Genomic DNA, 15,954 nt, shown 5'->3' with positions numbered 1-15,954 from the left:
AAAAACTACGTTAATTATAGACGTGAGCCACTGAACCCAGCTAAGAACTTTTTCTAGTCATAGAATCTACAAAACGTGATGGAGAATTCCTACCTAGGATAAATTCTGAGTATCAATTGGCAGCAAGAGGTCAAATGCTTTAATGTAAAAGGTTGTTATTTCTACAAAGATGGAGACCTGAACCATACTCCACAATATAGCTATGTGCATTGTTTGGTTCTTAGTGGAGAGATGAGCTTCTTTAACCTTTTTGACTTAAGCCAAACCATAATTAACAATGATTCTATATTTGTTTAAATTAACATTTCTAGCTGAACCCAGAGCTTCCCACTTAATCTGTTGGCCTTCACTTGCTAAAAAGAAAAACCTCGATTGCAGATGGTATCTAACAGTTTTGAGTGGTTTCTTTTTATGATGTAGATTAGAGAAGAGTGCCAAAATGTCTATCCTTCCTTATGGTCGTTGTTGAGGTACTCATAGAAGGCTGACTTGACGAGAAGTGGTTGGAGGGGATTTAAGTATTGACTGGGTTTGAGTTATACAGCTTTAAGGTTATTTTTAATCTAGAGATTCTATAGTTCCATGATTCCAATCAAGAGAAAGAACAACCTCTTTGTTTCAGAGGAAATGCAGAAGTTAAAGGTGGTGTCAATAGAGGAAGGAGGAAAAGACAGTGGAAAATAAAGTGGTACTATGAGTTGTTAGTACCGCTCTAACTAGTACCATTTCACTTTTCACTGTTACTAGTACCACTTTGAATTGTACCATTGGAACATTTCCAAATGGTACAACTTAACAAATGAGTACTATTTGAAAATGTTCCAAAACAGAGTGGAAATGCAGTGGTACTAGGAGTTATTTGCTAAGTACAGGCTGCTGTGTGCACCCAGCGAAAGGCTAGGGTAAAAGGAGAGGGGAAAAAAATAACCAAAAAGAAATAAAACCTCTTTGTGGGTGCACCAAGCAATCCCTTCAGTAGGCTTCTTACTGGAAAGTCAGTGTTCAGAAATGTCACTCACATTCCGAGTTCAAATCACTATGTTTCTCCAGCCATGTATACGCTACGGGGCAACGCCAATGGAGCAACCTGCGCGTTTCCATTCAAGTTTGAAAACAAGTGGTACGCAGATTGCACGAGTGCTGGGCGGTCAGATGGATGGCTCTGGTGTGGAACCACTACTGACTATGACACAGACAAGCTATATGGATATTGTCCATTGAAATGTAAGTACTGTGTATCATCAAGAAGAGCTGGGCATATTTAGTCTGATAATGCAGTGAAAGACCTTGAATTTATCTAGATCATTTTTCCCCAAAGTTATTTCACATTTATGACCTCATTGTACCTACAATAGCCCTTTACAGAGGTCATTGTCTCCATTTTTCAGAGGAGAAAATGATCTATATTGGCTGAAGACTAAAATACAGAGCTTGGACTTTCTACCCTGGGCTTTGTATGTGTATTTTGATCTTGCCAGCAAGACTAGGCTCACCGCTGCTGTCTCAACATTCCTTGAGATCATGCTAAGAGGATTAGACTGCATTCCCATGGTGCCAATGTTTCTTCCATCAAATGACCTCTTTATTTTTTAATTAATTAATTAATTAATTTAGTTTTTGAGACTGCATCTCACTTTGTGGCCAGGCTGGAGCACAGTGGCACTATCTCAGCTCACTGCCCCCTCCACCTCCTGGGATCAGGTGATTCTCCTGCTTCAGCCTGTTGAGTACCTGGGACTACAGGAATGTGCCACCACACCTGGCTGTTTTTTGTATTTTTAGTAGAGACGTGGTTTCACCGTGTTGGCCAGAATGGTCTCGATCTCCTGACCTCGTGATCCACCTGCCTCAGCCTCCCAAAGTGCTGGGATTACAGGTGTGAGCCACCATGCCTGGTCAACCTCTTTATTTTTACCAACTATCAATTATTCAGGGAAAGTTATCCTGTATACAATATAATATATACTTTACACTGGAGGTAGGTAGGCATGCTATTATTCCTTCCTCTCTGAAATGCCTTATCTTTATGAAACCATTGATCAAAAACAGAATTAAAAGGAAGCTACAAGCATGTGGTTTGATGGAGCAAGACATGAGCATCCTGAATTTTGTGTCAATATTATGAAAAGCATTCTTCACAGTGAAAATGATAGTCATGATACTCTTCTTAAGTTTACATTAAAGAGTGCCATTTAGTTTCACACAGCTAGAAATCAATGGAAATGGGTAATTTATATGTTTGAAGGTTTCTTAAAATGAAAATTCAAGTTTTATTGCAAGAATACAAAATAAGTAGTATTATGTTATCGTGGTGGGAAAGCAGCAGAACAGGTGAATTCTTGGTGTTCTTCCATGCTTAAAAATATGGAAGCAAACAGTAAAGCAAATGTTAGGTTGGGTGGAGGAGGGCATCAGGTTGGGAGACAGAGCTGGGGTTGAGGAAAGAGGAAAAGGAAGCGTTCCTCTTTGCTTCACGTTCCCTGTCACCAGACACCCTCTTCCTATGCTTGCTCCACCCTTCCCAACCACTCACCTTCTCCTTTAGATCAGATCAGAGCAGCTCTTGTTTTCTGGATCACCTAGAACTCTTTCTCCTGCTGCCCTGCAAAGGGACTGGGTGGAGCAAAGAGCATCTGATATCATCTGGGATGATTGTGAAACCGTCTGAGTCACAATAGAATCACAACTCAACTTTCCAGACCACAAATCCACACGTAATCACACTATTTCAAGCGTTATTGTAAAACAGAATAACTAACAAAAATATCTGAGTTTGGCAAATGAAAGCCAGAATTCTAAGAGTTGTCCTTATTGATCTCTCTGGATTTATAATCCCTAATCATCCCACGAAAAGTAAATTTAATTTCTGAGCCCCATATACTATTGTAATTGTCTTCAGAGTGCAGTCTCTGTTCTGAATGAATACTCACAAAACTCACAGCTTTTCTGTTCATAGCGACACTGCTCTCTCAGTCTTAACTAAGGTAGTTCTATTTGCCTCTTTTATGTCAATCTTTAGAAAGACATTTGATTTGTATTCAAGGTTTATAGATATTGAATTTTTGTATTAGAAATATTTTTGTCTGAAACATACTGAGCAATTTTTTCTAAGATAAAGCAATACTTGATTGTCAAGTGATGGAAAGTGTCTTTCTCCTTTACTTAATAGAAATGGTATTTTCTTAATCTGTTTCATGAAGTTTCTTAAGGGTATATATTTCAGGGGTCCAACTATAGCATCCTCCACATAAGTGAAATTGACAAAGGAGTTAGATGAATGTGTGATTTCATGAATGAATGTGGAGGACAAATGGTAAGTTACTCATCACAAAGAAAACTCAACCTTGGAGATCCTTGGATGTGTGTTGGAGACGCATCCTGAGTTTGTTCAGTGGAATAATTTTTTAGTCTTATTACTTGTATTTTATGCCTTCACTGTCAAATTATGTAATTTTTCCTGTTAACTGTAAAATAATTGTAGAAAATCATTGTTTGATTTCAATGTGCATTAAAATTTTAAAGCACATTTTACACATTTAATGCCTTTCTTAAACAGCTTTATAGTCTTCCAATCTGTTTCATTTTGTGTTCCTTTCAAGAGAGCATGCTATTTTATTTTATTTATTTATTTGTTTTTGAGACAGGGTTTCACTTGCTTGCCCAGATTGGCGTGCATTGGCGTGATATTGGCTTACTGCAACCTCCGCCTCCCAGGTTCCAAATGATTCTCCTGCCTCAGCCTCACTAGTAGCTGGGATTACAGGAATGTGCCACCATGTCCACCTAATTTTTGTATTTTTAGTAGAGACGGAGTTTCACCGTGTTGTCCAGGCTGGTATCGAACTCCTGACCTCAAATGATCCACCCACTTCGGCCTCCCAAAGTGTTGGGATTACAGGTGTGAGCCGCCATGCCCAGCTGGACATTTTATTTTATATCAGCCTTAAAACTGTCAGGCTTTGTACAGGAGGATGAGGGATCAGTTATTGACCTAGTAACACTTAATAGATGCTCTTATTGTCTGTTGCATTGTTTATTGTAATCCTTTCCTTCCATGTAGATATTTATTTTCAAGTATCATGAGAACAGGAAAAGGAAAAGTCCTGGTTGTCTCCATTCCCTGTAGCAACTTTAGCTTCTAACATCAGGTGTGTTGGTTTATGTGGGAATTTGAATTCTTTGGGGAGATGGTATGCAATCAGCAAACCCATGCATTCATTGAGAAATATGATTAAATCCCTTAGTTTAAAATCTACTTTCTTTAAGTGAAAGGTCAATTGTATTTCCTTCTTATGTCATTTGTGTCACTTTCCTCCATTCCCATGTAAAGAAAATTACCCTCCTTTTTATATCTCACATTTTCTGCCATATTTTATTATATATATATATATATATATATATATATATATATATATATATATTTTTTTTTTTTTTTTTTTTTTCCAGACAGAGTCTTGCTCTGTCTCCCAGGCTGGAGTGCAGTGGGGTGATCTTGGGTCACTGCAACCTCTGCCTGCCTAGTTCAAGCGATTCTCCTGCCTCAGCCTCCTGAATAGCTGGGATTACAGGCATGCATCACCATGTCTGGCTAATTTTTTGGTGCGTTTTTAGTAGAGACGGGGTTTTACCATGTTACTCCATGTTGGTTAGGCTGGTCTTGAACTCCTGACCTCATAATTCCCCCACCTTGGTCTCCAGTAGTGCTGGGATTACAGGTGTGAGCCACCATGCGTGGCATTTTCTACTATATTATAAACAAAACTGTCCTCCACATTTCTAAAACGAGTTGTTTAAAACATCTCTATCTTCAAATAAACCCCGAATTTGTCTCATTTGAATGGTCTTGCTGACATAAACATGAAACCAGCAAGACCTCAGATCATTATAATTTAAATTTATCATTGCTGATTCGAATTTATTTTTATATAAACATATAATGATTTTGTAGTTAAAACATCTTAAAAATTTCTACGTTGTTGCCTGAATCAAAGTTTGGTATGTTTTCTTCCTCTTCAATATGTCATGGGACCACAAGTTTCATATCATGGTGTGTGGTTTGCATTTGACAAAAAGATCTGTGATCACTTCCTCATCGAATAAAAAGTGCAATTAGATTCAGAGACAACAGCTATGTGCTTATGGAAAATTGCCTAATTTCTTAGCAAACTGAGTATTTCTCAGAAAATGTTCACAGAAGTTATATGATACTTCCTTTTATCCTCGCAAATAAATGAGAAGATTATTACTTCACATGGCTTGTAAGTAGGATTTTATATTATTAAAAATAAAAAAGAGGCCAGCCAGGCACAGTGGCTCACGCCTGTAATCCCAGCACTTTAGGAGGCCAAGGTGGGTAGATCACCTGAGGTTGAGAGTTTGAGACCAGACTGACTAACATGGAGAAACCCCATCTCTACTAAAAATACAAAATTGTCCAGGCATGGTGGTGCATGCCTGTAATCCCAGCTACTCGGGAGGCTGAGGCAGGAGAATCCCTTGAACCCGGGAGAAGTAGGTTGTGGTGAGTTGAGATGCTGCCATTGCACTCCAGCCTGGGCAACAAGATCGAAACTCTGACTCAAAAAAAAAAAAAAAAAAAGAAAAAGAAAAAAAAAGAGAAATATTATTCACTACATGAAGCATGCAAAAATATTTCATTTGTTTACTAGCTTCCCAAACCTCTTAAATGTGAAATGCTATCAATAATATTTATCTATATATTATTGGCCATTTATAGAGTATATTCAGGTTTATGGAATTTATTAGGAATCATAAAATAGCAAAGAAAGAAATTCGCTTGTGATTTTTTTACTCTGAGGAATGAAAAAGTTACAAGTGGCATTTGAAGTCAAGTGTCCAGTGAGTGATAAGACCTCAGGTGCAGATTCCGGCCACTTTGTCTGCAGGAGCTTGTGACCTTCCCTGCTGACACCTTATGTTCCCGGAAAGGCCAGACTAGAATGTACAGGCAAAGGCAAAATATCTACTTGCTGAGAAGATGTATTTTTATTTTCTATGCTTCCCCTGCCTTATTTTCGTAGATCGAGGAGGTTGGGCTGGTATCTCTGTTCTTTTTAAAATTTTTAAATTTAAATTTAAATTTTTATTAATTTAGGGGGTATACGTGCAAATGTCTTGCATTCACATATTACATCATGGCAAAGTTTGGGCTTTTAGTGTACCTGTCACCCGAACTGTGAACGTTGTACCCAATAGATAAATTTTTAGTCCCCATCCTCCTCCCACCCTCCCACCTTCTGTAGTATCCAAGGTCCACTGTCTTCATATTTGTCTCACTTCCCAACTCAATAGATCTCAAAAGGGAGATGATGCCTGCCTGCCTTTCTTTAGGCATGTGGAAGAGACTGGATATAGTTGATCCTTTGAAAGCTCATCCCCCACCTCTTACTTCATTTCAGGAGTAAAGAAAATCTCAAGCCATCTTAAAAACAAGTAAAACAGGCTGGGCACCATGGCTCACGTCTGTAATCACAGCACTTTGGGAAGCCAAGGCAGGCAGATTATGAGGTCAGGAGTTCGAGACCAGCCTGGCCAACATGGTGACACCCCATCTCTACTAAAGATACAGAAATTAGCTGGGTGTGGTGGTGGTGCCTATAGTCCCAGCTACTCAGGAGGCTGAGGCAGGAGAATTACTTGAACCTGGGAGGCAGAGGTTGCAGCGAGCCGAGATTGTACCATTGCACTCCAGCCTGGCAACAGGATGAGATTTTGTCTCAAAAACAAAAACAAAAAACCAAACCAAACAAAACAACAACAACAAACAAGTAAAACAGTCCGGACATGGTAGCTCCCATCTGTAATCTCAGCACTTTGAGAAGCCGAGGCAGGAGAATGACTTGAGAACAGGTGTTTTAGACTAGCCTGGGCAATATAGAGAGACCTCATTTCTGCAAAACTTAAAAAATATTAGCCAGGCATGGTGGCATATGCCTGTAGTCCCAGCTACTTGGGAAACTGAGGTGGGAAGATTGCTTAACCCCAGGAGCTGGAGGGCACAGTGAGCCAAAGTCACAGCACTGCCCTCCAGCATGGGCAACAGAGCGAGACCCTGTATCAAAAAGAAGAAGAAAAAGTAAAAGTGGAAAAAAAGGAAAGAAAGACAGTGCTTCAGGCAAAAATGCCCTTAGGCTGGTTTAAACAATGCTATTCACTGAAAGTGCTTTCTATGCTTAATGTACCAAATCCCATCTGATTTCTTTCACAGTTGAGGGCAGTGAAAGCCTATGGAATAAAGACCCACTGACCAGCATTTCCTACCAGATAAACTCCCAATCTGCTTTAACGTGGCACCAGGCGAGGAAAAGCTGCCAACAACAGAGCGCCGAGCTCCTGAGCATCACAGAGATACATGAGCAAACATACCTCACAGGTAATATGAAAAGAAACGTCGTAAAATCACGACTGCTTTATTTTTATATAATCTGACTTAGACGTCAACGGCACAAGTGTTTATTGACAGAAGCAGTTCTTAAGCAGTTTATGCATATGAGATGACAAATCTATACTCTGAAAATGACACCAGGGATGGCAAAGAGCTCTCATCTCCTGAGCCAACTATTGGTTCTAACAGTCTCTAGAGCCAGTGCTAAGAAGGATTCTGGGATCACAGGGAAAGATGCCACAATCGATTAGTGATGTCATTCTTGGACACAAGGCAATGGAATGGTGCTGGTCAAGTATCCATCATTCAGGTCTCACCTGAAGCCAAAGGTCTTCCATTAGCATTACAGAGGTCAAAAATGATAAATGGAAACACTGCTACCACTGGCAGGGACAAGTCGAGGGCTGCTCTGAAACCCCGGAGTTATTTTTGCCTCTTGTCTCTTGGACTCTTAGGCTCTACTGGTTTTCAAGTTTTATTGATACCCTTTCCACAATGTATTTGTTTTTTAAACATGTGTTCTTATCTGATTGTGAACATAGAAGAGCTAAAGTTTGCTTGAAAAGACAGTATCTGTTTTAGCTTCTAAAATATACACTTGGGGAAACAGAGAGATTAGGACCAGAAATTAGTTGTGGGAGCGAAAGCATCCCGATTTGCTGCCTCCAAAATCTCCTCCCTCCAGTTTCTCTGGACATGGCACTAGATTAATATTAATATATCTCTGCTCCTATGACTTCTCATTTCCCATCAAATAATTAACAAAGTACATTTTGCCTGGCATTCAAGGCTGCCACCTGTCCGACATCTCTACTGTTTCTGGTCTTGCATTTTGCAGTCCCAACAAAAGAGAAGTCTTGGGTTCCTTGTTTTTCCTCATCCATTGTCACCTTCATACCTTTTCCAATGTTGTTTCTTTTGCCTGGAATTCTCACAGTTGTATACAGCTGAAATGCAAGTCTATTTCCATCTGCATTTCTCTTATTTGCTTATTACCACTTTTATTAATATAATACATATATGTCCTTCCTTGACAGCACTATAAATACATTAATTTGTTATTATTTATTTATTCATTTACAAGATATATGGTACCCATGTGCCAGGCTTTGTGCTAGATCCTGGGGACATCCAAGCTGACCCTGTTTTGTCCATGTACAGCTTAAAATCCAATGGGAAAAGACAGATGTAAACAAGAAAACAGATCAACGAATTGGTACCAATTACAGGAAGTCCTGCATAGAAAGCAAACTGAAGGCCATGTGGAGATTGCATCGGAGGGGCAAATAGTTGAAAATGGGGAATGTCTTGTGAATATCTATGCCCCCTCTACCCTCAAGGAGATTCACATAGGCCTTCCAAGAAAGAGTCTTGCTGAATGTTTGCTGACTGACAAATGAACATGAAGCAAAATAAAGATACTTAGAAGTCCAGCCTCCTGTTGGGAAAACTAGACAGTTCATGGTCAGAAGACAGTAAATGCAGTGGTTCTTCTACGTCAAGTGGCTTATTCATCACCTTGGATCTCTGTTAAAGTGAGGATGCCTGGGACAAGACCCCAAAGATTCTAGATCAGTAGGTGTGACACAAGGCTCAGGAATCTGCCTTTTATCAAACTCCTGGGCAATTCTGGGGCAGATGGTTGAGAGACCACATCTGACAAAATACCGTGTTAGTGCCTGCTGTGTCCAGGTGCTCACACCAGGCAGAGCAGAGGGGCTAAGAACAAAGACTCTGGAGCCAGACTGTGTAGGTCCCAGCTCTGTGAAACTGGGGGAGTTTATAGGGATTTCTTGAGGCCCCTGTGCCTTGGTGACCTCGTCTTTTAAAGGAGCTAATGTGTGTGAACCAATACAAGGGCAAGAACACACTCTCTACCTGACTCATTTCTTAGCACCTCGCTTTTTCCAGCTATTTTCAGATGACACCCATCGCCAACCATCACACATCTCTCCTGTAAGTTATCATTAAGGAGGCTGAGGATAGAAACATAATGTGGCGTCGCTGTGTGCATTCATAAACTTAGAGATAGGATTCTTCCTCTGCCTGTTCAATTACTCTGTTTTGCATTGGCCTTTGGGACCCTTCTAATAGTGGAACACAAAGCATTGGTGTGATTCATGTTGACAACCATGCACAAAAATAAGGAGGAAGAGGAGAAAGTACAGAATAGACAAAAGTAAATGTATGTAGATGATTAAGGAATACAAAAGATGATTTGAGGCAGTTCTGTGGTTATTTGCACAGACTTGCAGGCATAAGAGAAAATATATCAGAGGTGGTCTGGGTGCAGTGGCTCATGTCTGTAATCCCAGCACTTTGGGAGGCTGAGGTGAACGTATCACCGAGGTCAGGAGTTTGAGACCAGCCTGGCCAACGTGGTGAAATCCCGTCTATTAAAAACACAAAAAATTAGCTGGGCATGGTGGCAGGCACCTGTAATTCCAGCTACTTGGGAGGCTGAGGCAGAATTGCTTGAACCTGGGAGGTAGAGGTTATAGTGAGCTGAGATTGTGCCATTGCACTCCAGCCTGGGCAACAAGAGCAAAACTCATCTCAAGAAAAAAAAAAAAAAAGAAAAAGAAAAAAAGAAAGAAAAGAAAATGTATCAGAGGTGAAGTGGTTTCAGTTGGTGTGTTTTGGTTTTTGTGTTTGAATTTGTTTGTGGGGTGTGTTATCTTGACTTTTCAGATCTTCACTTGTTTTCTGGCCTCTAGGAAGCCTAGGGACAGGTTACTCTGTACTCTCTCCACCAGCGCAGAAGGAGCAAGTGATCTGAGTGGACAGCAGCTTCGCCCAAGCACAGACTCACTTCCTGGTCCTTGGACTTTGCTATCAGACTCGGGCTGCAGGAAATGCTTCCCTAATCAGCCAGGGCTATTCTTGTGTCAGTCAGGACCGCAAACAAGCCTCAGGAGATTCGGAGACTAAATTCACCTCAGATACTTACTTGAATCTTATCCAAGGCTCCGGAATTTCAGTCAGCAAATTTTCACTGGCATCTGGATAAGAATGGCATCTCTAATGAGATTTGTAGTACTTCCTGCCTTTCTTTAAGTCAAAAATATCAGGCATTAGGACAAGAAAAAGTTTGATAGGGAATTTCAAAAATAGGGGAAAGAAATCCCCTCCCCGCTGTTTATTTGAAAGAAAGGGATGACACTCGGTGTTGATTGAGATATATTGGAGAAGAATCTAGAAAACAATGGTGTGAATGTGTGATTGTGATCCACTCTGTTTTAGAAAATATGCCATTAAAATGAAAAAACAGCCTACAAAATATTTGACTTTTAAAATAAGTTTTCTTTTATGTGAAGGTTTTGAAAAGTCAGTATCTTTTTTTTTTTTTTTTGCAAGACAGAGTCTCACTCTGTGTCCCAGGCTGGAGTGCTGTGGCACCAGGGCTCAAGTGATTCTTGTGCCTCAGTCTCCTGAGTAGCTGGGACTACAGGCACGCGCCACCACAACCAGCTAATGTTTTGCATTTTAGTAGAGACAGGGTTTCACCATGTTGCGCAGGGTGGTCTCGAACTCTGGAGTTCAGTGATCTGCCCACCTCAGCCTCCCAGAGTGCTGGGATTACAGGGGTAAGCCACTGTGCCCGGCCAGAGTCAGTATCATTTTAAAAAAAAAAATGTAGAACCTGGTTTGATGACTCTGTATTAAATTACCTGCCAATTACTGAAGAGCTACCATGTGCTAGATTATGGGCTTTAATTCTAAAGCCCACAGCAACCTCCTGAATGAATATTATCAGCCACACTGTGTAGATGAGATAATAGACTAGGAGGGAGAAATTAGGAAACTTGCTTAATGCCTCCTGTTCAGAAAATAGCTGACCTGGAATTCAGCCCTGTCTTCCATTTCACCCTGCCTGTGTCTCATGCCCAGAATGCCCAGGGATCTGCTAGTTCCCAACACACTGATAAGAACCTTTCATTTTGTCAACATTTTCTGGCTCCAGTAAATGTATTGCAGACAGATTTCATACTATCTGCCAGGTGAAATGTTTCTGCCCAGCAACAGATTTGCACACCAATCACAGCTGTTTTATCATCTTCCCTTCTGTTTCCACTCTGAAAAATACTGGGACATTCTATGGAGTCTCTGAGTCCTGAATCAGATTTATGACTCCATATGGACAGGATGAGGATTTACAGAACCGAAATAAGATATAGGAAGTGAAATTTGGCTTGTTTCCCTGATTGTTTTTACCAATTTCCTTTGGTACTGCCTGGAAAACACATTGGACCTCCATACAAAAAGAAAAAAATACCAGTGTAATATTGGACATTCGTATATCTTCTATCGCATCTAAGTTCAAAAGTTGGTTTATAAACATTTCAGACAATACACGCAGAAAAGTTACACCTTGGGCATGTGAGGCTGGGCCCAGTGGCTCACACCTGTAATCCCTGTGCTTTGGGTGGTGGAGGTGGCAGGATTGTTTGAGGTCAGGAGTTTGAGACCAGCCTGGGCACTATAGCAAGACCCCAACTGTCCAAAAAAATTTCTGGTTTGAGTTATTGTGTGAAACAAATAACTAAAAATTAGCATGTGGAATTGTTGCTTTGTGCAGAAATACTAAAATATTTTGGTGTCCTCTTTTATACAATTACAAAAGCAAATTAGAGAAAAATATTTATGGACAACACTTATCTGCTTTAAGAGATATATTCTGACCAAGGTTTGAATTTTGTTTGTAAATGACAACTTTTGCCAACCCTATTATCAATTCATATTGTCAGTATGAAGCTATTGATGATAATAATCATGATGGTAATAACTGTAGTAACTTATGTTTATTGGACATGTACCATGTGTCAGGCCTTGTTTTAAAATGTGTTAATTAATTCAATTCTACAGGACAAGTTTAGAAGTACTTAGAGCTGGTAAAGAATGTCAAAAAGATAAATAATTCCCTTAAAGAGCTATTATCATTTCTCATCATGCCAAACATAGTAATTTAGTTACGCAATCTCAGACAAAATCTACTTTAATTCTTCTTTAATCAGCAAATTATTTATAATTTTTAAAACTTAAATACATTTATTTTCTTAACTAAGTTTTTTAAAATCCCAGAGGAATTGGTTTTGGGAATAGCTAGTATTAAAATGCTACTTTTAGGAGCATGGTCTGTAGAATACATCTCTTCATGTATAGAGATAATTATTATTCAAGTTTGTACAACTTTAAAGAATTTGTGAAAATTCTTTTAAAGAATATCTTTTAAAAGGTTGCTGAGTATAGCGGTGTGCGACATGGAATCCCAGTTACTCAGGAGACTGAGGTGGGAGGATCACTTGGGCCCAGGAGTTTGGGAGCTACCTGGGCACCATGTGAGATTGCAGCTCTAAAAAATAAAAATAAATTAAGAAAAAGTTTTTAAAAGCCAAAGGATAGTTTTCATTTTAATTAATTGCTTTTAATCAATTAAAATAACTCAGTACAGAGAATTCTTATCTATGGTTTTAAAAAAGATAGGGGTGATGATCGGTTAGAGTGTTTCCACCTGGCGAGCCGAGGTCCCATTGTTTTTGGTTTTAATACTTCCATATCAGTCCTAGTACAGAATATGAAACATTGTAATTTTGATTTCTTAACTGCCTACGCAAAGCATTCTTGGTGTTAGCATATGCATTTAGTGATTAGTATTTAATCATTTTAAGGAAGAAGAGAAATTGACTTTGAAAAATCATAAAATCAAATTATTAGAATCAGTTTTGAAATATGCAATTGAGGTAATATCTAGTCATATTCACACAGGAAACCTTTACACTATCCTAGAGAAAGTAGATAATAGTCAAGATGATGGGGTTTGAAGCCTCATTAGATCTGGCTTGGAACCTTAAACATCTTACCAGATATCTGGTTTTTGGTGATTTCAGCAAAAAAAACAACAAAACAAAACAAAAAAACTTACCAGATTACCTATGCGCTCTCTGCCTCAGTTTCCCCACCTGTCAATGAAGGTAATAATTTTACTTGCCTTAGATTGTTAGGAGACTCAAAAGAGATATATGGTAGCCATGATTATTGTTATTTCCCTCAGTTACATTTTGATTCAAGCACTTAATTCTGAATTTAATTTCAACTGTTTTCTGAATGCCAGTTTTTTTTGTTTGTTTTGCTTTTTTAAAAAAATATAGGATTAACGAGTTCCTTGACCTCAGGACTCTGGATTGGACTTAACAGTCTGAGTCTCAATAGTGGCTGGCAGTGGAGTGACCGCAGTCCATTCCGATATTTGAACTGGTTACCAGGTAGGGTTAAACCTGTTTGTGTTGAATTAATCCAAATTTAAGTCATTGGGATGCCATGACGAACTTTATTATCTCACCTGTTGATTTTAAAGAGAGGAATTGGGAGACTTCATCAAATACAGTTCTTTTCACCTTGCTTTGAAATCTACCAGCTAGATTTCCATGTACTAAACTATAAGATTATACCAGCTTCCTGGGACAGGGATTTGTTTGCCAGGATTATCATACCAATCAATGAAGGTCTCTGTTTAAAGTCTCAATTCTCAGAGTATCCCTGATTTGTTGGGTAATATATTCAAAAGCAGATGTGGCTGCTCTTAAACATGATTTACTAAATATGCTAACTGCATTGTTAGTATATGTATACTTGCTGTTTGACTTTGTTACTATCCTTCAGAGGATGAACCAACATCTCTTTGTAAAGTTTGACAAGTGGATTGAAATTATTTGGGGTTGGAGAACTTCTTGTGACTGTATCTTGAGTCATGAGGTATTTGCAATATTGCTGTCCTTGTGACAATGATTTTAACATCTAAATTAATACTCCCTTTTCCTGTTTTTGATTTAATAGCTTTGGATTAAAATTACTGTCTCAGTCACAGCTTATGATATTTCATGCTAGCGTAAAAATTCGTTAGCAGGTTTCTTCACAGTTTGTAATTTGTAGAAAAACAGAGTTGGGGATGATAAAACTTACAACAGTTTTCTAATTTTTTTAGCGGCTAAAAAATGCTGTGAAGTAATTATTTCTATATTGTCATAACATAAAAGTAATAGAATACAAAATAAGTTTACATAGAGAGCAACTGTTCAGAGAAAACCAAAAAAATGATATAAAGTTACCTTTTTGCCAGTACTAATTGGTGTTAGTAGCTGCTCAAGGCCTTCTATTGGGTAGGAACCCTATCCCCACCCCTCAATCCCACCCCAGTGCCAATTTTGTTTAGGAAAGAGTGCTACTATTGATTAGTGATGTCTGCTATGGGTGTGGAAAGGAGAGAAGTATCATATTGGCCATGTCTTTACTTATCAATTCTCCTATGGGACATACTATTATAATACAATGTTCTTCAGACAGTCAGGCTTCTTTTTTTTTTTTTTTTTTTTTTTTTTTTTTTTAAAAGCCATTGAGTGGTTTTTGCATTTGGCTTAGAAAAAAATTAAACTCTCCTTTTTTTTCCTTTTTGAGACAAGGTCTCACTCTTTTGCCCAGGCTAGAGCGCATTGACACAATCTTGGCTCACTGCAGCCTCAACCTCCCTGGCTCAAGTGATTCTTGTCCCTCAGCCTCCCAAGTAGCTGGGATTACAAGCAGGCACCACCAAGCCCGGCTAATTTTTGTATTTTTTGTAGAGATGGGGTTTCTCCACATTGTCCAGGCTAGTCTCAAACTTATGAGCTCAGGTGATTGGCCTGCCTTGGCCTCCCAGATTGCTGTGATTACAGGCGTGAGCCACTGTGCCCAGCAAACTCTCCGTTTTCTATGTCAATTTATTATATTAAAAGAGAAAAACTTTGATAAAATAACATTTCAAATAGATGCTAAAACATGGGAGAAAATTTTTAGATAATATATTTTGGTTTGAATGAATTAGATTTTACTATGAAATTCCGGTTTCAAAGCATTACTTCAGCCTGTGATGGTTACAGGGCTGTCACTCAAGTCTCAAAATAATAATCAGCTCAATTTTTTTTCTGGAATATGGGAAGTAAAAATTTCTGGAATATGGGAAGACTTACTGCAAGGGAATACATATAAAATATCATTTTTTTATGGGTGAAGATTTAAGGTGTCTGTCTCCCCATTCTGTCAGATGCAATTAGGGAATACCAGTTGGGCTCAATAAAATCATTAGACAATAAAATTTATTAGGAAACTAGAATTTATTCTTCTCTGTGTTACTAAATTGTTATACACATTAGGGGATCATTTTATTTATTGTTCAATTTGGGGGTGATGATTACAGTATTTAACCACTTGCATCCTACAAGTTCAGGGAGAAAATCTGTGGATTAACTTTGGGCGAAGTAAAGAGTGCAGGTAGAATATGATTAAGAAAGCGAAGTAATGCTTTTTAAAATTAAACCTCAATTCCTAAGAAGTGGGTGCAGATTAAATCACCTTGTGAAATAGTAGGAGAAGTTTTTTCCAGTGCAAATTAGAAATCTTGTGAAAATTAGAAATCAGTTTCTTATAAATTGTTCAGTCAAGCATTCAATTGAATAATTACCAAGTAATGAATCTATTGAAATATATTCACTTTTGAAGTGAAGATGTTTTGCATA

The 15,954-nt window shown here is 38.7% G+C and overlaps 1 protein-coding gene across 1 annotated transcript in view; it reads left to right on the top strand.

Annotated features, from left to right (window-relative positions):
- Nucleotides 1-15,954, top strand: part of MRC1 (mannose receptor C-type 1) — a 104,445-nt gene that overhangs the window by 18,692 nt on the left and 69,799 nt on the right. Inside the window, exons 3-5 of the mRNA XM_032243955.1 lie at nt 1,051-1,224; nt 7,229-7,393; nt 13,555-13,668. Of these exons, the coding sequence (XP_032099846.1) occupies nt 1,051-1,224; nt 7,229-7,393; nt 13,555-13,668 (453 nt within the window). The remainder of the gene's footprint in view (nt 1-1,050; nt 1,225-7,228; nt 7,394-13,554; nt 13,669-15,954) is intronic.

This window comes from Sapajus apella, unplaced genomic scaffold (assembly GCF_009761245.1).
Source record: "Sapajus apella isolate SASKATOON/1434 unplaced genomic scaffold, GSC_monkey_1.0 scaffold53, whole genome shotgun sequence".
Lineage (NCBI taxonomy): Eukaryota > Metazoa > Chordata > Mammalia > Primates > Cebidae > Sapajus > Sapajus apella.
The sequence above is the reverse complement of the archived record's forward strand: the minus strand, read 5'-3'. Positions and strand labels throughout refer to the sequence as shown.